Genomic DNA, 25,503 nt, shown 5'->3' with positions numbered 1-25,503 from the left:
TATCCTGCCACTTAATTCTTAGGATACTCCTCATACATCTGTAGATGAAAGTCTGGACTTTATTCAGCACTGCCTTTGTTGTCTTCCAAGTTTCGCAGCCGTAGAGGAGCACAGACTTGACATTGGAATTAAGGAGTCGAATCTCGGTGCGCAGTGAGATGTTGCTTGCTTTCCAGACTTTTGATAATTGCTTGAATGCTGACCCTTGCATTGGCGGTTCTTGCTTTTACATCTGCCTGGGGTTCCACCTTTACCATTGATGACACTTCCAAGGTAGGTAAAGGAGTCCACTTCTACTAGTACTAGGGGAGGGTGTTCCACTGTCACAGCAGGGCTTGACACTTTTCCTAGCATCACTACTTTCGACTTGCCCTGGTGTATACGTAGGCCAACACTCCTTGATAGGCTGTTGAGTTCCTTGGTCTTTTCTTGCATCTGAGGATGTGTGTGAGAGAGCAGTGCAAGGTCACCGGTGAAGTCCAAGTCATCGAGCTACTGCCAAGGGATCCACTGTATTCCATAGCGCTTGCCTCTGGTGGCTTTCCTCATGATCCAGTCAATTGCCAGAGTATGAAGAGAAAAGGTGAGAGCAAGCATCTTTGTCACACCCTTGTACCCGAGGGGAATGGTTCTGAGAGTTGTCCTTCATGGAAGACTTGGCAGTTTATTCCATTTAAAAACATAATTAACTAATAATATAATGAAAAGCAAGCCCTACTCAATCGGTAACTAACTACGTTTACCGGGGTGACATTCGTCTTACCCTGAGTTTACCTGAATAAAATGGGAACTTTAAAGTAGGCAGCCCTGCTGTTACATCGTCAAGTTGGAAGAATATCTTCTCGGAGAAGGTAAAAAAACCATTATAACTTGTTAAGTTGAAGTCCAGTCTTGCGTATGTCGTTCGTCTGTCCAATTCACAACCTGCTATGCCACACAAACTAACTGTTATCTCTTGCTGAAGGACTCAAATTTCATTAAATATGTAACCTCAATGGCCAGTAATTATCAACCGTGACTAAAGATACAATAACCTAAAATGAGAGTTTAAATGTTTCTTAACAGTTCAAAATTATGGAAGTTACGAGTAAAATACAAAATCAGTTGTTCTTGAAGCAATGTTTCAAAAACCTGAAAAAACAGATAGCAGATTCTTGCAGAAAAATACATCTATCCCGTGCCTTTATTCTTGTTCTAAAACTCAATCATGACTTCATAAGACTCGCGCATTCCTATGACCTTTTGCAGTAGCGAGCGTCGTAAAACTTTACCAAAACAAAAATTCCTTAAGAACCTGATGTCAATAATTCTGCAGCATTCTACAGATTTATTCCAAGTATCTTTATTAGGGGACATGCCCTCATGAGTCATCAAAGTGACATAGTTTGCAGTGTCTGCTTATGTGTTACAAAAATTATAAAACTCCAACACACAGCTAAAAAATCTGTTCTTCCCAAACTTAGCTTCGTAATGGCCAATTACGTTACCCATGTGTACAAAATTGGGAACATACAGTAGAAAGCAAAACGTGAAAAAGCAGTTGGCAGTATATATTATATTAATAAAATAACTAGAAACTGCTTGCTGTATTAAGCATCCTGAATATGCATGTACATGTACATATAAGACTTGGTGAACCGAAAGGCAGTACCAAGGGAAGAAGTTCTTGATGGGTTATTGCATTGCAAATATTTCTTGACCGTTTTAGCTTCAATTTAAAAAAACCTTGTGTAACGTGACAAAGTTGCTGCAATACAACAACGCATTGGAATGTCATACAGCCATAAAAAAATATCATCTATCAACTTGTGGAGTCTTATTATTTGAAATATGCATTGAAAAAAATAGATTGACTTGTTCAATGAAGCTAAAAAAAACAACTGACAAACTGACAAACATGATCACCCGTGTAGAAACACAACAACGGACTTAAATAGTTTCAACGATAGGCATAACACAACGGATGACATTGTAAATCCCGATATAATATACACTCTTAACTGATTCAGCCTGCAGCACTGCTCACAGTGGCTGATCGTCTCCTGTTGCTCCCTTTTCTTCGTATCAGTTTCTCCTTGCCTTGATTCCCAAATGCTTACATTTCAACCCATTTTTCTGGTTTCATTGATTAGTATTTTGTATTCTGAACATTTCTGTATGCCACACATAGGGTTCTAGCAAATTTAGATATTTCTTTATTAATATTTTGTGAGACCACTCGTGAGGTTACGAAGCGGTCACAAATTATTTGCGTCTGGAGTCAAAATTAATTGCGGGCTGAATCAGTTAAGACCAAAAAACAAATAAATTCATATTTACACATTGTTTGTGGTAGGCCTTACATTCAGAAAAAGCTCCACTTTTTTGCATACTCAATTCAAATTTGACTGAATAATTATTCTCTTGTCTTTTATAAATCTTGAAACAACAAAAAATGTTTCTTCATTATGATCAACAAGTATAAAAATGTTCTTTGCCCAGATCACACAATGGAAGGACTGGTCTACTTCTCACAGCCAGCAGACGATGTAACACATTCTTCCAGCCTCCTTGTGTTCCAGTAAGTCAAAGGATGACCTCATGCTTGGCCTGGGTATTCGAGCACAGCAGCCGCCCCCATGCCAGTTCCCATACACATTGAAATGACACCACATGATCTGAGGACAAAGAAATATAAAAAGGGATCATTCCACAGCTGAGTTCATGCAAACCGAAGACGTCAATCCAAAAACAGCACATAACAGAAAAAAAATTAAAATCTCTGATTTTACAAACAACAACACAATTCAGACCATACTCAGATTTGAACCTTGTCCTTCAGAATGCTTTTTACGTTTGTAACCACCAGAGCAACCAAAAGCAACAAATGATAAAACACTGTTGTGCACACGTGTCAAACTCAGGGCCCAAGCGCCGCATCCAGCCCAGGGAACAATTACATTCAGCCAACGAGAGAACTTTAGGAAATTCATCCTGAGAATCTCCATAACACAGAACAATACCCCTGGAGTTTGAAGAAGGAGAAGCATATAATAATAATAATAATAATAATAATAATAATAATATTATATAGCATTGGTATAGCGCATATCCCCATCCGACAGCAAACTCTATTCACTTTACACTGTAATATCACTCCAGCAGACCATAGAACACTCAGAAACATTCTCAGCTTCCCGGGAAGCATACAATGCAAGCAATTTATTAACCCTATCCGTACGCCCTTGGGTTATTATGTACCCTCAGGGTTGTATTCTTCACATTTTAGAATACTTCTAGTACGAAGATCTTTTTGAAACTTTCAGTATTTCTCAAAAAATCATTTAAGCATACTGCTATGAAAAGCGTACGGCTCAGATTAAAGAGTAAATTTCCTCTTTGAAAGTGGTGGCACAGAGTTCCCCACGTCATATGGATACAATAGTAAAACACAACGTACGGATAGGGTTAAGTGCTCAAACACGACAAAACTGACAAGATATTTCATTGTCTATACCTGGCTACCCATTCTCATCTAGGTGAAGTGAGGGAAAAAAATTATGAAATGGTATGGGTTTAACGCCCCTATCAACACTATTAGGTTATTTAAGAGCCGGGGCCTCCTAGTTTAACGTCCGTCTCCGAAAGGACCGAGCCAAGATGGAAATTGGAGTAAAGTGCCTTTCCCAAGGACACATGAAGTGAGAAAAATAGTGAAGTGCCTTTCCCAAGGACACAATGTCGGCTCCCTGACGGGATTCGAACCCACAACTTACGGTTGCGAGTCTGAGAACCTGACTATGAACCCATCGACGCCACATATCAGCACAATAATGGTCATATAGTGCAGGGAGAAGCAAGACATAGACAGAAATAACAGAGGAAAAGAAAAGAAGTAGGACCTGCCAGTGACGCCTTCCAACCACCCGCAAAATTACTCCAAACATAAACATACTTGTTGCCAAGAAAATCAAGCCAAACATCAAGCTCAGACAAAATGGCATAGGAGCAAAAATTGGTACGACTTGATTTGCTGGCATTTTAACTTTTTGTCTGTTTTAATAATATCATTGTTTAGAAAAGGTTTAGTTTTCTTCTGCTGAACGAGTGTTTATCCTCCATCTTAAAAATACCTTCATCCCTCCCCTCCCATCCCCCCCTCCAACAAGCGACTGAGTTAGATACTTCTGCTGAAGTGTAAAGGTAACTGCATAGAAACAAACCTTTTCCCCCTTCGTTTGAGTTCATGGAGAAGTGTGCTGAACTGCCGGGCGCCTGTGCAGCCAAGCGGGTGTCCCAAGGCAATGGCGCCACCTTTCGGGTTTACCCTCTCTATGGGGATTCCCAGCTTCTTCACACAGTACACTGCTTGGCTTGCAAATGCTTCATTGATTTCATAAATGTCAATATCGTTGACGGTGAGCCCTGAAATAAAGTGGGTGAGATAATATTCATCAACTTCAAAAGAAAATTATCTGACCATGAAAACTTTAAATTCTTAAGATGCCCGAAAAGACTCTCCTTAGAAACATTATGGATACTTTAGCTTTTCTGTTTTCTGAATAAAAACATTACAAACATAAAGAATATTGAGGATGAATTTTAAAGAACCCAAGACATCATTTCACAAGACGAAATATTTCAATTCGCCAAACACATTGTAGTCCCAGATAATCACATAAAATTAAGAGTATACTTAATAGTACATAATATTCATTCACAAACGAAAAGTACATATTATTACAGTATCATCGTTGAAAAACAAAACCATGTATATAGACTGGTATAAATAAATAAAACAAGACTTGAAGAACAACCTGCTTTGTTCTGTTATATATTCCCATTAATTTTAGCAAAAGAAGAAAGTTGTGAAACAAAAAGCTTCTCATTTTTAAAAAGACAAGCTTGTTCGTTTTGCCTGCAAAATTTACTTGGGGGAAGTTCACTATAAAATTACACATACGACACAATTACATAGACGAAAAGTGTGGACTGTACGCATAGGTACCTTCAAGTCATTTACACATTCATATATTTCACAAATGATGGAGTTTGGAATCTTTTTCAATATAATGTAAATCACTACGATACTAAGGCGTTTGTGTTTACTCAGTCCTGCCTAAGGTCATGTTCTGGAAATCACCCTCTACCCCATAACAGAAAGGGAACAACTCTGTACAGTCGACTTCACTTGTGCTGAAGTCGCTTGAGTTGATCTTTGGTTATGTTGATCTTTTTCTCTGGTCCCAGCATCTTTTCTTCTTTACATTCTTGTTTAAGTGAAACGACTATGTTGAGTTTAACTCAAATGTAAGTGCACTGAATTTGAAGTGCTTTTTTCCTCCCCGCTGTAAGAATGCACCAGTTGTATTGATTTTTTCCCCCCTGTGATACTTAAAACATTAATACAATTATGTAGAGCCAATCAACACGCATTAACAGGCCCACATGGAACCTTAATGAAACAGTGAAGGGAGCCCTAGATAAAGTATTGTTACATCACAATCCTCAAGGCCGAAGGGTATGCAGCACTGCAAGACAGTGAGTAATACAGCAAAACCTCTGTATAACATACTTGGTTGAAAATGTACTCTCGTCTGTAAGTTACGTAACTACACAGGTTAATGTTTACTTTTCGAAGTCCAGAGTCCCAGCGAAAATGTTTACTCTTTAAAAGCTACTTCTAAAATATACCTGTATAATATAATAAAATGTTCTTTTCGCAAATAACAATCATTTTTCAAGCGATTTTAGTGATCGAAAGTTAGTTTATATAACGGACAGTGTACATAGTGAGGATAAGGAACATGGCAAAAAGCAGTAGCTTTACTGTTCTCAAGAATACAACATAATCTGCTGTAGTGAGAGGGCAAGTTTTTTGCAGAAGTACATGTCACATTAGTACATGATGCGTATTGCCAGTTTTGCCGCTAGTGGAGGCTTGCACCCCCTCCCCCCCATCCTCCCCCCCCCCCCTCCCTCCCTCCCTCCCTCTCTCTCTCTCTCTCTCTCTCTCTCTCTCTCTCTCTCTCTCTCTCTCTCTCTCTCTCTCTCACACACACACACACACACACACACCCACAAACACATGATCATGCAGTGATTAAAGACGTGAATAAATATCGCTAAATAACCTTTCCTGTCGACGCGATTTTTACTAAAATACTAAATAATAACATTGAAAGAGGAAAATATTAAAAATTTTGTCATGTCCTTTGATTTTTTGGTTTCAACAGTTCAGCTGAACTTTGGATGAATTTATCTTTTTTCACTACCACGGCTACATCAACTCATCAGTTATCGACAGTACAAAGTTAAATATTTTAATGAAATTATTTACAAGAGCAACCACACATAAAAACGTTTTTAAAAAACCTGCAAAACGCAGATTAATTAATAATCTAAGTTTTAATTAATTCAGATGTTCGTCTTCAACTTAAGTTTAGTCTGAATCCTCATCAATGTCCGATTTCTCCTTCTGACTATGTATTTGCCCCTAGTTAATTTAATTTTCCTTTCTATTGTTATATTAACTTAATCTATTGTAATTAAAAAGTAAGATATCACTAAAATTTTAATCAACTCAGGGGAAAACATTAAAGAAATCAGTGAAAAGAACATCAGATTCAAACAATCAAATTCATTTTTTAGCTCAACACCTTTCATGCCAATTAAAAAACAAATTTCTGTGTGGATTTTACTGAAAAACGTTGATCAAAGGTACAAATAATATAAATTTCCAGTTTCCATGGATTCTCAAGCTAAGGAAATAACTAATCTTTGGCAGCCATTTTCTCATTAATTTTACCTCTAAAACCAGGTGACTCCCATCTCCTTCTTTCGCAAATATCTCGACTTGTATTCACGATAAATGGATATTTTTTTTCATCAAAAGCAACACAAATGAACAAGTGTTAGGATGATACCAATAACTCTACATGCCAAAAAATTGACGAGAGCCTGACTCCACCATGTCTTGACACATACATTCAATCAAACCTGTACAAAAACAAGTAAACGAATGGGAGGAATTTTTACCAGCTTTCTCCAAGGCCAAAGGAATGGCAACAGCTGGTCCAATTCCCATAACATCTGGTGGGCAACCCTTCACAGCATAGGAACGTATTACCCCAAGAATGGGCAGTGATCGCCGGGCAGCTTCCTGTCGTGTCATCACCAGCACAGCTGCTGCCCCGTCACTCACCTGGCTGGAATTGCCTGAAGATAAAACAACAACAAAAATACATCCCCTTCTAGTCACAAGCACATTCATAATCAATTCACTCTGCTGGTTTGCTGTTCAACTTACATGAGTCAATTTGAAAATTACTAATGTTTTACATCTTGTCCTACGTAGTTCTGAATTATTATTGTCTGCTCTCTTCTTAATACTGTCTGATTTTGTTTCTGATCTTACTTTTCACCTCAGGAGACTAGAAGGGAGCTTTCCATTTTCCACTGTTAACTGAAGTACACCTTTACTCATTGACAAAAAAAGTCCCAATGTAGCACCCCAAAACAACTCACCTGTCACCACGTTTGTGTGTGTTTGTCCATCAGTGCCCAAAACAAGAATAATCATAACTATTATAGTACTATAGTATGCAGATGAGCCTGAAGGTTGGTCAGCTATGAGTAATATCTTAGACACGTTAAGTATGACAAGAAGTAGGAATTACAGAACAATTCACCATCTTCTATGATTGGTCCACTTAACTTTCAAGCATACTGTTCCTGTTTGATGAGACTCACTGATAGTGAAAGTAGTGGAAGAAACGTTTTCCGTGACAAGACGAACCCTTCTGCAAAAACTACCCCTTCTTCCTTCACCCCTTCCCCATCCTACCAAAGGCAAAAACTTTGCCCAAGGCACATTTTTGGGTCCCATTCCTTAACAATTCAATGGACAGGTTTGACAATACAATAATTAATACATACAACACATAAGATTTGGGTTTTAGAGGTGTATTGCTCAGAATATGAAAAAAGTCACAGGGCTATTTCACTTTTTCAAAACCTTAAGCATCTAGGTTTAATGCAATAAGTCTTACTTCCATTCAAAGCATTTTTTAAAGTGCTTTTGAAAAAAGTATCTTGTGGCAACATTAAACAAGAAGCAGACATCTGATCCTGCTTAACTAGATTCTATAATACAACTATTTAACCAGATATTGACAGCACTTCAAAAATACAAACCAGCAGTAGTAGTTCCATTTTCCTTGAAGGCAGGTTTCAGTTTAGTCAAGCCTTCAATTGTTGTCGGTCTGATTCCTTCGTCTTTTGACACCTTTTTTCATACAAAATGTACAAAGAATGAGTCCCAAAAATGCTTTGACAGCTTCAATGAAAAGGAAACAGATATGACTGAGATATGGAAAGTGACTTTATGACTTGAATAGTTTTTAAAAATTTGTATGGCAATTGATCCCCTTAGCCTCTTGCCTCCAAGAATTGAGAAGACATTTTTTCTACCATAACTTAAAAAAAAGGAAAAAGCTAAAAAAAAACCTATTTATGTAAATTGTACACATATCAAAGACATACATGAAAGGAAACATACAGCACTATAAAGAAACAGATTCCGCCAAAATAAACTGTCAATCAATCCCCGTACCCTCCCCCTGACTCCCAATGCTTGACTTTTAACTATGATCGACCAAAACATACTAAATCAGACTTCCTTTGTCCTCTTCTAAGACAAGAGTACCTGGACAGCAACAGTTACTGATCAAATGGCAGATGAGTAGAACTTTTTAACTCAGTGAACATGACTAAAATCTTCATCTGCACTAGACATACCTCACTCATCTTTAGAAAGCTAAACCAGCCCAACTCAGGATTTCCAAACTTCAACAGAGTACACAAATTTAATAATGCTGGGCTACTCCATTATTTACCTTTTCCACTGTCACTCTCTCAGTTTTGCAAACCAGCAGCTCATCTTGTCAGTAATTAAGATAAATTCCATAACATATTTAAAATAGCTGAGTTGTCAAAGATTCAACAGATACATGTTGTGGACATCTACTCACAAGCAAGGAACACACATGATTTATCAGGGTTACAAAAGATTCCTCGGAAACTCAGAACAAGAGGAAGAAGATGGACCAATAAAACTGAACCATGGACATTTCTATGACAGTTGAGGAAAGGAATGCATCATACTTACAGTTACTGTTCTTTCATCACCATTCTTGTCTGTGACTGTTGTCGTTACTGGGATAATTTCAGCATCAAACAAGCCTTGCTTGGCTGCTTGCATTGCCCTGCACAAGGTCAATGCGTAGTCATCAAACATCAAATTAAAAAAGGATCACAGAAGAGAAATGTTTCGTAAATCGCACTGAAAAGTTCTCAATTAATGTGCTCCTTTGGCTTTTTAGTTATTGGAAACCTTTGTCACACACTTCGTAATGCCCCTACAGAAATGTTATCACTTCTTTACAAATAAAAGAAGTGCTTTTCGTCGAATAAGATATTACATGACCTCAATCACAGCAGAGCATGAGGCACTGCTGTTTATCTTGTCCTACTCCAAATGAAATAAAATCTGAATCAGACATTTGCTTTAGCGATGCCCCACTAAAAGAAATTAACATTAATTCTCCTGCTGTAGAAAAACCACGGGTTGTGGGAAGTCAGCCTAATTACTTTCATATAGAGTTATCAAGGATCCTTTTCTTTTAAATAAGTAAAGAAGAAGATATGGAAAATTTAAAACATACAAAGCTAAGACTGAAAGCAAAGGTAAGTAAAAAAGCCAAATGTGAAAAGTAGAACACATAATCTTCAGCAATCATTTTTAGCCTAAGATTAAATTAGAAGCACCATCCACCATCTGTATTCAGGGCATGCTGATATTTTTAACATTTAACTCCATTAAATATGGAGTATGTTATGGTCCTTGTCAACACACCACGTTGACACATTCCAAGAGGACCAAAGAAAAATACTTTTTAACACTTTTCACCCACGTAGCCCACAGAGCGTACAACACTTATCCCCACAGACTAGGATACAGGTGCGGTAGATGCTATATCACACCGTCGCCGATCGGCGTCCCGTGGGAACAGGGACGGCTTCTTAGTATAGCCAATTGGCGTCACGTGGGGGCATAGTGTTAATTCCAATCTCGAACTTCAACCACACATATCAAGTCTAACCCTTAGAAGCATAATTGCATTTCAATACAGGCATGAAAGAAACAAAACAGATGCACTCTGTATGGAGCAAAACCTGAAAAGAGTAGACAAATTATATATTGACAGAATTCTCATTTGTCTTTCCATACTTACTTCTGCTGGGAAAGCAAAGCAAATTCATCTTGCTCTTTGCGTGTGACTCCATATTTTGCGGCCACATTCTCGGATGTGATCCTGAAAGGAGAATATTTTTTAAATATATTGCATGCCATTATATGAGCCATCTGCATTGCCTCTTTAAAGTTTAAACAAGATACCTCTTAAATCTTAATTAAATTTTTTAATGAAGAATAAACATAATAAAAGTGAGAAAAAAATACTTAACATGGTGGACAAATCTATAAAAACTTTATTCAGATCTTTGTTCCAACTAAACAACAATGCAGTAAATAAAACATGTGATTTGATATATTCACTTACATAAAAAAGCTCTCAATTCTAAACATTCCTATTTTTTTAAAAGAAATTAATCTCATCTCCACTAACTCCAAGGCAAAAAAAATGAGTCACGAATGAAGTGTAGTATGAAAATGAAAGGGAAAAGTTGTTGTTGTTATTGATTCAGCAACAGCTGGGCTCTCGCCCTTAATAATAATAATAATAATAATAATAATAAATAGCATTTGTATAGCGCATATCCCCACTCAACAGCAGGCTCTATGCGCTTTACACTATATTATTACCCCAGCAGACCACAGAACACTCCGAAACATTCTCAGCTTCCCGGGAAGCATACAGTGCAAGCAGCTGATTAAGCACTCAAACACTAACAAACTGACAAGATCTTTCGCTGTATATAGGCGGGTACCCATCCCCACCTGGGTGAAGTGAGGAAAATTCGTGTAAAGTGACTTTCCCAAGGACACAACGTCGGGCCCCTGACGGGATTCGAACCCACGACCTTACGGTTGCCAGTCCAAGAGCCTAACCACTAGGCCACCGACGCCACGAATACCATGTAGTGATGAGTGCAGGTTTGCTGCAGTTACTGTAATGTTCCATAGAGTGTGTAATCAATGTTACGTCTAAGAGGGAGAAGTGTAGCTCTGATGTCAATGAAAGGGAAATAAGGAAGACCATTAAAAGGATTCTAAAATGAAAATGGGACATACTCGCACAATTAATTTGAACTATGGAATAAAGAACTGGCAGTTGACTTCTGCTTGGGGAATGCATAAGGAAAAGAAGGGAAAAAGGAAAAAGAAGAAGAGGAACAAGAAGAAGAAAATTAAGGAAGAGAAAGAGCAGAACAAAATCTCATAATACAGCGTCAAACTGTATTTTACTTTCACTTTCAATTCAAAATTTTTTAATTTACCGGCACCATACAAGAGTGAAAGCGCATAAGTAAATAAGATTTCATTTTCTCAGAAAACATACCCCATAGGCAGAAGGACGTCTTGAGTAACTTGCAGGTCTCCTACTCTAGGGTTCACTTCAAAGCCTGCAGCTGATGACCCGTACTGTCGAGTCATGGACTCCACCCTGGGAAAAGAATAAAAATCAGACATTCTAATATATACCATTTAATTTACTTTTCAAACCAGATCTTGTGTCAATCCTCTATAAAATATTTTTGTCCGCCTTTTCATTTACTAAACGTTTATTCCTTTTTTAATCAATTCATAGACAGTTCTATGATTTTAATGGGTTCTAAAGTGTGTTTTTTTCTGAGAATTTGTACAATTTACTACAGTATCCTAAAAGTTCTATAATTTTTTCTTCAATAGCATTGAAAGGGGTTTTAACTCTTTCCTCTACACAAACAAGCAACAAGTTGATTTTACGTAAACCAAGCCTATACACATGTAACAAGTCAGTAATGTGGCAAACTAATTTTCAAAGCGATGATCATGTTGAGGTCAAGCTGCCACTCCATGTTTTCAACAATAATTGCAATAAAATAGTAAAACAATTAATCTAATAAAGTAATAGCACATAAATAATAAAGGTACTTAAAAAAAAAAAATCTTACCCTCCTGCCAGTCCAATAGAATAAGCACCATTCCTGATGTTTCCTAAAAACAAAGAAACAAACTGTTGGTATTCTACTTAAGCTCAGTTATAGAGCCCTTTTCTTACCTATGTGTAAATTTCATATTTCGTCAGGTTAACAAGTACAATGTCTGAGAGGCACTGTAAAATTTGTATTTATAGGTTTAAAAAAAAGTGTTATACTTTTCTTAACCTTAACCCTCAAACTGTGGGTCGGCAAATTATCAGACCGTCAGACCCATCTTTGTTGCGCTGTAAATCGGGGGTACAATAACCCAAGTAAAAATAACATTAAATCTGCAAACAGGTTCAGTATGTATCATAATGTATGGCACTATTAAAAAGTAGACCGTAAACTTCCAGTTCCGGCCTTTTTTGCACTTTCAACTCTGTTTTGAGAACAGTACTTTGTTGCTGAATGTTGTGTCCACCATCTGCAAGAATCCATCGTCACCTTTGAAAAATGAAGGATTTTCTGGGTCTTCATTAGGAAGCACTCTAAATCTTGACATAAATGTGTTGAAATATATTTTCGATGATTGCAATTAGTTCCAAAGATAATTTTTCTTTGCCTCATGAAGACTTGGAAAATGATTATCTGATGCAGATTCGGATTATGACATTTGACAAAAGATCTAGATGTAGACTTAGATCATGACGAACCAGGTCATCAGAGTAAAACTGTGCCACAAAGCATCCCCATGTACCATCAGCTCACATACTTGTCAAATTTTTTTTCTTTTGAAGTTTTTTAAACTGAAAAAAAAAAGTCCTCGAATAAGGGAAAAAAAGTGACATCTCAATATTAGCACACCCATAGTATTACTGAAAAGTCACTAACCCGCAACATTCATGACAGCCTGCAAACCAGAGCTGCACTGTCGGTTTGTAGAATAAACAGGCACATCTTCAGGGATTCCACTGCAAAAACAAAAAAAAAATCAAACTATGCTGTGTCTCCCCCATTGCCTCCATTGACTTTTTCTGTCCATCTCTCAGATTAAAATTGCAGATTTTCATTATGCAGGCCTAGTCCGAAATACTAACCTCAGGTTACCAAACAGGAAAGATGATTAGTAGGTCAAAAGTCGGGAGAAAAATAGTGTTAGTTCAGGTAGTTTTGACAACTAGAAAGTAGTCAAAATTGTCTAAGATGGCCACCCATTGTTGAGGAGAAAAGTGGTTGTCTTCTACAGGTGGATGTGTTAGACAGTGTCATTATAATGAAAAATGGACGTGGGGACATGGGAAGTGGTCATTTGTACTGCACTAAAACATTTTACAAGAAACATTATAAACCTGAGGCTTTCATATATATGAAGTCTGAAATTCTAAATTATCATTGACGCAAGTCCAACTAACATTGTATAACATTGTGAAAAGATATTGTTAGACAGATGTCCCATGATATCGTGATAAGAATCCTTTCCCTGGGAATAAAGAAAGGCAAGATGTTATACGAACACTATCTTAGCCAGATCAGAGCATAGAATAACCAATCATTAATTCTAATAATAGAAGGAGGACAAATTTCTCTTACACTAATCTTGATCTAATCAACAGAGACATTTGAAAAGAACTGGGACTCATGTTTCCATCCATCACCTCTTTCTTGTGCATTGTGCATTCTCTTTTCTTTTTTCGTGCACTCACCCCCACTCACACTATCTCTCTTATACTTTCTCGTGGCTTCTCCGTCTTTAGCTCAGGAGCACACACATTTCAGGGTGCCTGTTTAGTTGAAGGTCTACCGTGATGTTTCTCGTTAAGTTGACGGTCTACTGCCGGACTTGTCTGACAGCTGGTTTAGTTGAAGCTCTACTGCAAAGTTTCTCATATACAGGCAAGTGACTGTCAGTCATACCACATTAGAAATGGTTTGGTACTTGTAGCTTGTCGGGGAAGGGGGGGAGGCCGGAGGTTGTGTAAGTGTGAGTATGTGCGTGAGTATGTGTGTGTGTGGGTGGGTGTGTGTGTGTGTGTGTGTGTGTGTGTGTATGTGTGTGTGTGCGTGACCATAATCAATCAGGCAGGACTGACAGTAAACAACTGTAGTGCAGTACACCTTCAACTAAACCAGCATCCATTTCAGAGATAAAGATAAAGGTCTCAAGCAAACCCATTATTTAGTTCCACTTCATCTAAGTACATGTACCTGTAGAACTGCGCTAGTCGAGCTACAGTGGCAGCCTGTTTATCAAGAACACACCCTGAAAGAAAGAAAGAAAGTCCTTATTCAATCCTTGACATAACCATGACTCAACAAATACTGTGGAGGTTTTGGTGAGTGAACGATAAAAAAAATCTTAATAAATTCAGACAGTGCTTTCAAATTGAGTATCACAATGCAGCGGCACACACAAAATAATATATTTTATGTATGTTAGCTGTAGGTACCAAACTGAATTAAAAGTTGACATGTTAATTTATGAAACATTAAAGACTATGAAAAATGGGAGCTGAACAGGTTACACAAAAGAAGTTATCATAAACTTAAATATAATCATAGCAATCTCTATGAACACATGACAAATCTTTAGAAAATGCAATACTTTTTTCTTTACAACCATTTAATTTTCGACATACCAACACAAATGTCACCAATATCTTCTGGGTTGATTTTGCTGTCACTAATTACAGCTTTAAATACAGCTGCCAACAGGTCATCGTTCAAAGTGTCCTGAAAAAAAAAAAATACTGTATGCAATATCAACTTTAATTTAACAAGCTAGGAAAAGCAGTGACTAACAAATTCCTGAACTTTGCAATGTAAGTTGGGACACCAATAACATTGTTACACACTGTGTGCAATAGTAGTCCACTAATCTTGTAACTTGGACAGAGAATATGAGAGGAACGCGAGTAATAAATACTGGCTCAAACAGAGCAAACTACTGGTACATAAAAACATTCTTTAACAGCATACATATCAACTAAACAGGCACTTTTGTCTATTCACAAAGATAAAGAGTTTTATACAAATGGATCAACTGCAGGCGCAGTTCGTCCATAGAGCACAGTCGTGCAGTGCCGCCCAAAATCTTTTTAAGTTCTTTTACGTAAAACACCTATAATAATAAAATAAAAGAAGCCAGAAACAAACACTAACCAAATATTATATCAACACAAGGTCCTCACTGGCACCATAACGGTCATTTCTGTGTCTATAGCGCTGTAAAACATCTACTATGCCATGCCAAAGTCCATGAGCTTTAGCTAAACATAATAGGATATTTCACAGTGTAACCTGACCTATAAACCGCTCTTGGGGATAACCAGAGCGATGATGACACTTGTTGGCGGTATATCTATATTAATAAGACAGCACATCTCAAATGTGCTCCTGCCAAACAGTGCCGAAACATAGCCCACAGTAGGCAGTCTAAAAAAAACGCGATAGACAGTACACTATTCTTTGCCAATATTTTGTGAGCCGCGGAGCAATCCAGCGGAGTGCTTAAGTGAATTGTGATTGGTTCATTGTCTGTCTTGCCACTATTTTAAGTGACTCTGTGACCGTGAACCTGAGAGAGGTGAACGTGACCGTCCTATGAGTTGTGCCTTTGAATGGTTTTGTAGACGAGTAGTGAAAGTTATTACTTGAGTTTTCAGTTCCAATACAGGATGAACGAAATTAATGTTCAGCTAACAAACAAATTTAGTACTAGAAATCAAAGCGACCAGTAAAAAGAATGAAAATAAAAGCACGAAGTCCTCCCTCACCAATGCAAAGATCCTAAATTTATACGTCTCATTTACTATGCCCTTGACTATCTTCAGCATGCGATAGCTCAATTGTGCACGTCCACTTTTTAGCCCCACGAGCCGCCCCTGATCAACTGGTTACATTTCATTTAGTGAGGCAGTAATAAACCTTGGTTTTAAGAGTGATTAAAGTGGTTGGAATGTTGACTTTCATCCTTTTGAAAATATTGAAGTAAACTGGTAGAGTAGGAAAGTGTATGTAGCAGTGTCCACCTAAGAGCCTGGCCATCAGGAGACAAAAAAGGCAGGTTCTTTGGGGGATTTCAAGGGACACAACTCAGTTCCAACCAATCTGCTTCCCTTTCATTCAATGATGAAATAATGACCCAAAGGTAAAAATGATACCTGAGGGAAGATAGACAGGTTTGCTTTTCCTTTTCATATTAAAACTATAATAGAGTACCATTTAGTCCTAATGCTACATAAGGGAAGAGAAAGAATGTCTGTGAATGGGCCACCTTTATAATAAGAGAAGGGCGATGGAATAAATTGAAAACCACATAATATTGACCTGCTCAACGAATGCCATTTGTGAGCCTAAAAAACGTTTTTTTGTGTGTGTGTGAATGTAGTGTGTAGATTTTATCTTTCCCTATACCACACCAAGCCCCCTCCCTTCACCCCAACCCCTCTCATTACTTATTTCTTTGACATTAAAATAAAATGACTTTGTAATATAGGCTTATCAGTTACGGCATGACTGCAATATCATGCATTAGTTCTTTTCACTGCATCTATCGAGAGGCAGATGCACTTGAAAGTCAGCGAGCCATTTTAATTAACACAAGTGCAGGGAGGGAGTGAGATTGTTCACTCCTTCAAACTCCCCCCGACAATCCAAACTGTCTTTCATTGAACTTTGTAACAATATAGTTCATACTGGTCAAGCTTTGAAAACCTCTTTGCAGTAAAGCATAGAAAGCAGTTCAGAAAAGTGTATTGCCCTTTTAGTTCAAACCAGGTTCTTCAGCAGATTATTTTTGAATGGGTTCTAAGGCTTGAAAATAATAGAGAAAAACGTTTTTAAATACACAGTAAAAAGCTGACTTTATAGGCAGACCAGGTGCTTATATATTCTTAACTCTTAGAAGTTAGCACATCAACTGATTAGATGCTGCATTATTACTCTTTTCTTGTATTCCTCATTTATCATAAATTTTATATCAGATCACCTGTCCTATAAGTTACTCGAATAGTAGCTGTATCTTCATAATATCAAATTTCCATTCTTTTCAGAAAATGTTGGTGGTTCATGCAAGCTTGTATGCTTGAACCCTGTCTATTTCATGACGAAAATGATAACAATAACATAAAATGTACATCATACAAATAGCTAAATTTACTGAAGAAAAAAAATCAGTAATAGGCCCATGACTTTTAACAGGAAGTAAGAGTTAATCAAAGACCACTGAATACAGTAGTCTCCGCCTAAGATCCCACCACTTACGATCCCGGTTCGCTTAAGATCCCAATGTTTTAAGAAAACTGAAATTTTAGTATACAAAAGTCACCCCTAAGATCCCACTCTGATTCACTCTGAAGGCCTACATTCGGCTAAGATCCCGCATTTCAAATCATAATTTGAGGAACTAAATCCCGGGCGAGCACAGCCGATCAACCAAGAGTGAAAAGTGGAGATCAATAAACTGTCCGTCGCGTCAAAGATCAGCCACTAGCGTGAATGTGATCACATACACGTTGTAAAACTCTATGAAGCGATACAATGTTTGCCCCAGACAGGATAACATCGGGGTGTGAACTGACAAACACGTTTGTTTTCCCCACGCATCGCACTCACACCTGAGCTCTCCCCCGAAACTTACATCACTCGCTGGTAGGGCAGGGCCAACAAGTTCCCTCCAGGCGGGATCACATTGAACTGTGAATTCTTCCTTGACCATTGCAACAGTTGTCTCTACTCCCGAATTTGCGAGACAGACGGAATTTTAATTGGTGTGGTCACAACGTAATGGTGCAGAACGACAAAGGCAGGGGAACTCGGTCAGAAGTTGAAAGCTACAAATTTTCGACAGGTAAAGGGGAGGGGGAACTGGATAGGCATAAACCTTGAGACTCATGATAGGATAATAAGTGAAAATGGCACGCCTCATGCCACTATGCACTGTGGTAGGTCAGCAAGGTTAACCACTCTTTGCTCGTCATATATGCCATAAACCCACCAAGAGGTCACGTCAGTTCATTTTAGAGTGGAGGGAGACCATTTTACCTATTGTGATTCATCCCTGGGTTCGTCGGTTAAGACCCCGGTTCGCCTAAGGTCCCGCATTTCCTTGCTCCCGCGCACCAGAATCTTAGGCGGAGACTACTGTACTTCTGAGTCAAGGTCAACACAAGAATGAACTTGCACACTAATACAGGAGGCCCGTTGTGGGATCAGGTCAGGTCGGTTGCTAGCCAGATTGAGGGCACAAAGCGGCTATCGTGGCACAAGCCAATCACGCCCGACTCATTGCCTAAAAAACAAAAGCGTTTGTTTTCAGGCAACGAGTAGGGTTATCATCCCGACAGTGCTGACCCAATCCCATCCGCAATTGGCACCCGGACAGTGCAGAACTAAATCTGAATGAAATATTATAATAGAAAAGGCAACATCTGTAATAGGAAGTCTAAACTTAATTTCAGTATTTTTTTACTTTCCCTCCCGCCTCACTTTTAGCTACCAGTTGTCCATTTTCTACTAAATATTGATGCGCTGAACACGAATATCCACTTAATTTCCGTCGCAAATTAAGAGTTTTTGAAAAAGAATCTGCAGATTGTTCTGAATATAGAAATAGAAGTGTTTTGGACCAATCGGGGGGTTCCCGGGGGGGGGCTGCCCCCCGGGGTAAAAGAAAATCTGTGGGGTTACAGGGGGCATGCCCCTATAATTTGATATTTTGCAGTTAGATTTGAAATTTTCTTGAAAAAAATTGATTTGCGACAGTTTTAGTTGCTTTATAATGAGCTAAATAATACACCATGTGTTATATGAAGTATGAAGCTTTTAAATCTACCTTTCATTGTTGGAAGTTCTGATGGCCGAAGGGACAGCGCGTCTGCGTTTGAAGCAAAACCATTATTTTATAAGCGTGGGTTTGAATCCTGGTCCAGGAAGTTGAGTTGTTTTGTTTTTTTTGTTTTTTTCGGTCCTCTTGACTGGCCAACAAAATTTTCCTATAATTATAACCTGTTGCTTTGTAGGTTTTTTTAATGTAGCCTAGTGATGAAGCATGCACATTCTGGTTTTGTCTCCAAGAGGAGCTCTGTACAATAGGCCTTAGTCTAACTTCAGCCTATACTTTTCCTTTTCCAATTTAGGCCTGGTTAAAGTTCAATAGTGGCTTTCCTTGGTCAGTGAGTCTAATTTTTTTATATTTTATTTTAGGCTCAGGAGGAAAAAAAAAACCTTCTGTGACCGGCATTCAATGCAACGATTGGAAGCACTGAACATTACAGAACGTAGACAGCTTGTATATATATGTTCTCTAGATCTAGGCCTAACATAAAGACAATATTTTTAGGTACAATAGTCTCCGCCTAAACGCACGCCATACAAAAGAATGCTCCGCTCAAACGCACGCTTTCGTCATCTGACGTTTTTTTTAAAGTTACTATATAATTTAGACGTACAAACGCAAGGTCAATCCCTCTAAACCCACGCTCCGATCTGCGAAACACGCTGACAGGTAAAGCTTGACTATGCGAAATTTTCACTACGACTAGCCTAGAAAACCGGGTATTTGGTGAGACTGCCCCTCACGCCGAACAAAGAGAGTGATGGACAGTGTTTTCACATCCAACTTTCCACAGACACATAGGTCTAGGACTGGTCGGTGAAATGTTGGGGGGTTGGGGGACTGAAATGTATTTGATTGGTCATGTAAAAAAGAAAATCCCTCCACATCCCTTCCGGTCCCCACGCCCCGTTCACACCTCATACACACACACACACACACACACACACACACGCACACACACACACACATGCACACTCACACACACTCTCACGCACACACACACATACGGGCCACTCCATTTGCAATTATATCAACAAATTTTGAGAACGGAAACCGTTCGGAGAAATAGAGTTCAAGTTTATTTTCCCGAACGTTCGGAGAAATGGAGCCGGCCTTATTTATAAATATAATAATACACACCTTGAAGGACCCACGTTTAGCTTTTGCAATAGGGGTTCGTCTTGCAGCAACAATCACGATGTCATCAGGTTTGTTGAGCCAGTTGGGAAGAGCTGCCGTGTTTCGTACCTCAAGTTCAGACTTCACTGTCTGATTTCTCAAGTGCCCAAACACAGTGTTCAGCCGATCTGCCATGACAAGTCTAACGGATTCTTATAGATTCTAGAATCTAGATTAGGTAATTTGAATGAGAATAAAATGAGTTCGAAAGATAACTAACACTAACACTAGATTAGACTTAGGCTAGGCCAACGAACTGTTGCAAACCTCACTCTATGTCAAGAACTCAGTCTCAAGACTCAGTTTTCGAAGCTTCTGGCCTTCTCTGCCATTGATGCAAACCTTTGAACTACAGACAGACAGGAGTCAGAGGTTAAAGGTTAATATCGGTACTGCGATCAAAGATTGCACATATTGCAATCATGTACACAATCTAAATTTTGACTCTGAACTTTATTGAGAAAAAGTCAACGCGGTAAGCGAGAACAGAAAATTTTTAGCTACTGAGTTTATTATCATCTAGATCTAGATGAGTGCCTATTCGAGAAGGAAACAAGATTCTAGAGATATATTATTATAAACAGAGCCGGTGAGATGTGTAAACAGTTTTATATGGCGATATTTTTTATCAACGAACAACTCTTTATGATTAAAAACCAAAATTTTTACTTGAAAACACTCTTCGGTGACCAAAGGAGCGAAAAGAACAAAAACCCAATCAATGTGAGAAAACAGGGACACCTTGGACGATTTGCTTCATCGCGACTGCTTTTGTGTTGTTCGTAAGTTACTTAATCGAAAAACAAGGGGCTATACACATGTATTAAAAGTAAGAATCTCAAGAGGCTGCTGCTGCAATGAAAAACTGGATGGATTATCAGGGGCGGTTTGTTAACTGGGCATGCATGACCGGAAATTTTTGTTAGCTGGCCTGATGAGAAGAATTTATTGCACTGATGATGATTTTCATTCAGTTTTAAGTCTAAAGTAAAGTGTAAATCCAAACAAACATGTATCAACATTGAAAAAGCACCTTGCCGATTTGGAGGTGCTCAAATAGACAAGTGGGATTCACTGCTGTTTTGTCGAGACAGAGCCTCATGCAGGAAGATTGAAGAATACCGGACCACTCGTACATTATTGCGCGAGAAAAATCAGAAAGTGGGGTAGGTGGGGCGGGTGGTTGGGTTGGAGGACGGGGAGGGGGGATTCAGGGGGGTCTCCCCCCTGACAAAATTTTAAGGAATAGATCTACCGGTTCGAGATTCTCCATTGAGAGATATTAAAAACGGGGAAATTATAATCATTCCTAAGGTTGAGACATAGGCAAAGTCAGTCCGCTGGTCCGGTATTCTTCAATCTTACCCCTATGACAGATGCTTCACGTTTGGTTCAGGAAGTGGCTATCCTCACCCGGGATGAGAATAAAAATTACGATCGACCTCTCACCCCGGGTGAGACTTGCCAGCGTTGGCTACTCTCACCCGGTTTGAAACAAGACCTGTTTTTCCTAATTTCGGACTACTGACTATCGGTGTGGATGATCAAATTGACAAAAGCTAAGAAAAAATTACGTTATTAATAGCACAAAAGTTGTAAGCTAATTTGATCGTCTACAAAGACAGATGGCTATTTCACTTTTCGAATCGAGCCGAACTACGCGGGTCGCCATTTTGTTTTGCCCGGAAGTTCTCGCAAGATCTACTCCTCCCCTCTCTCTCTCTGTCTCTTTTTGAATACACTGTATCGATGTGGACGATCAAATTGACCAAAACAAAGATAAAAAATGATGCTAAAACACAGTAAATTAATTTGATCAACTACAAACATGCTACGGTTATTTAACTTTCGAATTGAGCCAAACTATGCGGGTCACCATTCTGTTTTGCCCAGAAGTTCTCGGCTTGCAGTAACTGTAGTAACACAAGAGCACTGGAATGTTTGTTCACGGCACAGAATTCTACAATTCTGTTACAGTGTAGAATTCTGTGGTTCAGGGTGAATGCTACACTGGTTGGCCAAGGCTAACAATAACGGTGAATGCACATTGGGTGAGAATAGCCAAAAGGCGCGCCTGTGCTAATCTCACCCGGGATGAGAATAGAGGTGGCCTTTGGTTTATTGCGCTGGCTCATAATAACTTTAAACCGTCTCCCGTAAAAAAAAGTCAAACCGTCATGTTTCGAACTTCGTACGAGGACAAACCGAACATCGCGGGTTCAATGATGACGTCAGTCCGCTGGGCAAATCCATCGACTGCCCTCAGAGCGAATAGAGCATCCCTTAATTGCTAAATTGGCCTCTGTGTTGCTTACAAAATTAAGAATGAGCAGCACAGACACACATTAATTATTTTATCAGCAATACATGTATTTTTATTATTCAGCCTTTCTCTAACTATTATCAGAACATTTGTTGTCAGCATGGCACTAATCTAATCTTTTTTTGTGTATTGAATTTTTAGCCACCTATTGTTCCCGTTTGGTATTTTATTCATCGAATTCAATTTCTAGTGCTATAGATTTTTTAATGTCTGAATATTGTCTACACTTCAGTTGTGGTTGGGGCAATGTTCGTGGACTATACTTCATTTGAAAATACCTTCAAAAGGTACTGCGAGCAAACAAGACTGAGGGGGCTCTCGTGGCCTAGAGGTTTAGGTGATGGCCTTTCATTGAAAGGTCCCTGGTTCGAATCCAGGTAGCGACCGAAAAATTTTCTTCTCTAAAATTGTCTCCTTTCTCCTCCTTTTCTGCTCTCTAGCAATGTTCTGTCGTCTGCTTTCATATCATCTTTCTGCCCCCACCCCCTCACCTCCTTTGCCCCCTCCTCTGGGCTCCTGACTCTTTCTGCAGCCTTTCTACTGCTACTCCTTGGCTCCTCCTTACTGCTGTCTTTCTGCCACACCCTACACCTAGCCTTCTCGGACCAGGGCGAAAAATCTCGGAGGGCCCGTGTGCAAGTTGCGCACGTTAAAGATCCCTTGGTGGTCTAAAATTGATAAGAGTAGGCTTCGGCCGCCACCCGGGCAAAATTCAAAATTTCCTACCAACTGAAAATATTAGGTGTGTCCCGCGCGCTCATATGACCTATGCAGTTGCGAGCGCCGTAAAACACTTTACAAAACAAACAAACATAAGCTGTAATATTTAGCTGAACAATAGTTTTTAAAATAAGGCAAAAACAATGGTTACAAATTTCTGGTAAAGAGTTAGTAAGGTTTCTAGCTTTTATCAAAATTGCAGTACCGTACCTTTTTATTAGCTAATTTATTTTTAACAGAACTAATATGGTCTTACCAACCACACCTTTCATCAATAATATAGGCCTACTTAAAAACTCTGTGGATCTGACTCGATAGATTTCAATATTGTCAATAGGCATACATATTAATGAACGATGTAGCTGATCTGGTGGGCACGACGGCTCCCACAGCCACCCCTACCCCCTCCCATCCTTCTACACACAGCCCCAAACCCTCCCACAAAAATAGTGAGCGATTGCCACGACAATAATAATAATAATAATAATGGATTGCATTTATATAGCGCATATCCACTTATGCAATGCTCTATGCGCTTAACATGATACATATAATGGATTTACAAATCAATTTTAAAGGTACATAGTGTTACATACTCATGCAAACACATATTCACTCACGCACGCACCACACACACATACATACTCACATACACATATACGTACATATGCACATACGCACATACAAACTCACAACGATCTACAGCTTGGATGCATTCTGTCTAATCGAAATATGATGAAAATAGAAATGATTTTAGTTTCTTCTTAAAAATTTCTAGATTTTCTGCTTCTCTGATAGTTTTTGGAAGCCTATTCCAAACAAGGGGGGCAAAATATGAAAAAGAGCGTTGGCCATATGATTTATAATTTATTTTAGGCTTAACAAGGGTTGTTTTGTCACTTGATGATCTGAGCGTTCTAGGAGGCACATAGGGTGTTAAAAGCTGTTTTAGATAGTCCGGTGATAAATCATTTAAGCACTTGTAGCAAGTTAAACAGATTTTATATATGACACGCTCTTTCACTGGGAGCCAGTGTAATGCTTTTAAAATAGGAGTCACATGATCATGCTTTAGTTTTTTAGTAATTATTTTGGCAGCAATATTTTTTACTCTTTGCAGTTGTTGTAACTGTTCATCAGGTACACCAGCCAGTAAGGAATTGCAATGATCAATCCTTGACAATATAAGTGATGTTATTAAAGTTTTGGTGACACCAACAGATAGATATTTTCTAATGCTCCCTGTTTTCTTCAGCTGGAGATATAGATTTTTACAAAGATTGGATACATGGTATTTCATTGACATATCTTGATCTAGCACCACACCTAAATTTCTTATTTTAGTTTGGGCTGATATTTAGTGGCCATTGATGTTTATTCTGATATTGTCGATTTCATTGCATGCGCTGCTACGAAGAAATAATATTTCGGTCTTATCCTCATTTAATTTTAATTTGTTCTTGAACATCCATTTTCTTATATCATTGATACATCTGGCGATTCTATCTATGAGATTGTGTACATTGTCAGTTGTAGTGAATCCATACAGCTGTGTATCGTCTGCATAAAGATGGTAATTGAGGGCATATAAAGAAATTATTGATGACAGACTTTGCGTGTACATTGTAAAGATGACAGGACCAAGGACCGAACCCTGAGGAACTCCGTATTTTAGAGGTAACCTATCTGACACATCATTGCCAATTTTCACTGACAATGCGCGTATGAAGTTCGCAAATGTGCTACGAAATGACCGTCTCCATTCAACCTTGTGGATCTGGGGTGTGACGAGATAACTGATGACTTGACTGCACTGGTTTGACGAAATGACTGGTATTCTAGATCTAGATCTAGTGTCAATAGCAATGTAAAGTAGGGATGGGATGGGCAGGTAACGACCGGTACTGCAGTTGGCGGTGTCAGCACCAGCACCAGGCTCCAAATACTGCGGTACTGGAAAGGAGGGGCTGACACCAAGTGATTTACCGGCTCTAGAGCTAGGAAGGTGCCAACACCAAGACCAAGTATCTGTGCCGTATGACGCTGTCATAGTGTACTGTTTCCGCTGACTACCTTTTCCGCTGCCCCTGCCCTGCTGCTTTTTAGTTCAGAGGGGTAGAATCTATTTTTTGCATTGGAAGTGAGTATTCCCACCCGGGGTGCGAATAATTTTTTTTGTCATTCCCATCAGGGTTGGGTCATTTCTTTCCTATCTATCTGATCCAAATCTTGGTAAGATTGAAGAATACCGGACCAGCGGACTGACTTTGCCTATGTCTCAACCTTAGGAATTCATAATTTTCCCTTTTTTAATATCTCT

The 25,503-nt window shown here is 38.8% G+C and overlaps 2 protein-coding genes across 3 annotated transcripts in view; one reads left to right on the top strand and one right to left on the bottom strand.

Moving 5' to 3' along the window:
* Positions 1-1,298: 1,298 nt before the first annotated feature.
* Positions 1,299-20,507, bottom strand: LOC101847816 (3-ketoacyl-CoA thiolase B, peroxisomal). The gene is made up of 12 exons (XM_005096515.3): positions 20,102-20,507; positions 14,763-14,856; positions 14,332-14,386; positions 13,018-13,097; positions 12,157-12,199; positions 11,562-11,666; positions 10,275-10,355; positions 9,149-9,245; positions 8,176-8,266; positions 7,018-7,197; positions 4,203-4,404; positions 1,299-2,657 (listed from the first exon to the last, which is right to left on the bottom strand). The coding sequence occupies exons 1-12, from the start codon at positions 20,273-20,275 to the stop codon at positions 2,579-2,581; spliced, it is 1,281 nt and encodes a 426-aa protein (XP_005096572.1). The 5' UTR covers positions 20,276-20,507; the 3' UTR covers positions 1,299-2,578.
* Positions 20,508-20,822: 315 nt separating this feature from the next.
* LOC101847578 (probable 39S ribosomal protein L24, mitochondrial) overlaps positions 20,823-25,503 on the top strand; it is a 47,696-nt gene continuing 43,015 nt past the window's right edge. Inside the window, exon 1 of one of the 2 annotated variants that reach the window (XM_005096514.2) lies at positions 20,823-20,922. The gene's annotated coding sequence lies outside the window, so the exon portion shown is untranslated. Of the gene's footprint in view, positions 20,970-25,503 lie in introns of both variants that reach the window. The other variant, XM_035969253.1, reaches the window with a different exon arrangement.

Source organism: Aplysia californica, unplaced genomic scaffold, assembly GCF_000002075.1.
Source record: "Aplysia californica isolate F4 #8 unplaced genomic scaffold, AplCal3.0 scaffold00130, whole genome shotgun sequence".
Lineage (NCBI taxonomy): Eukaryota > Metazoa > Mollusca > Gastropoda > Aplysiida > Aplysiidae > Aplysia > Aplysia californica.
This window is presented reverse-complemented; position numbering and strand designations above follow the sequence as displayed.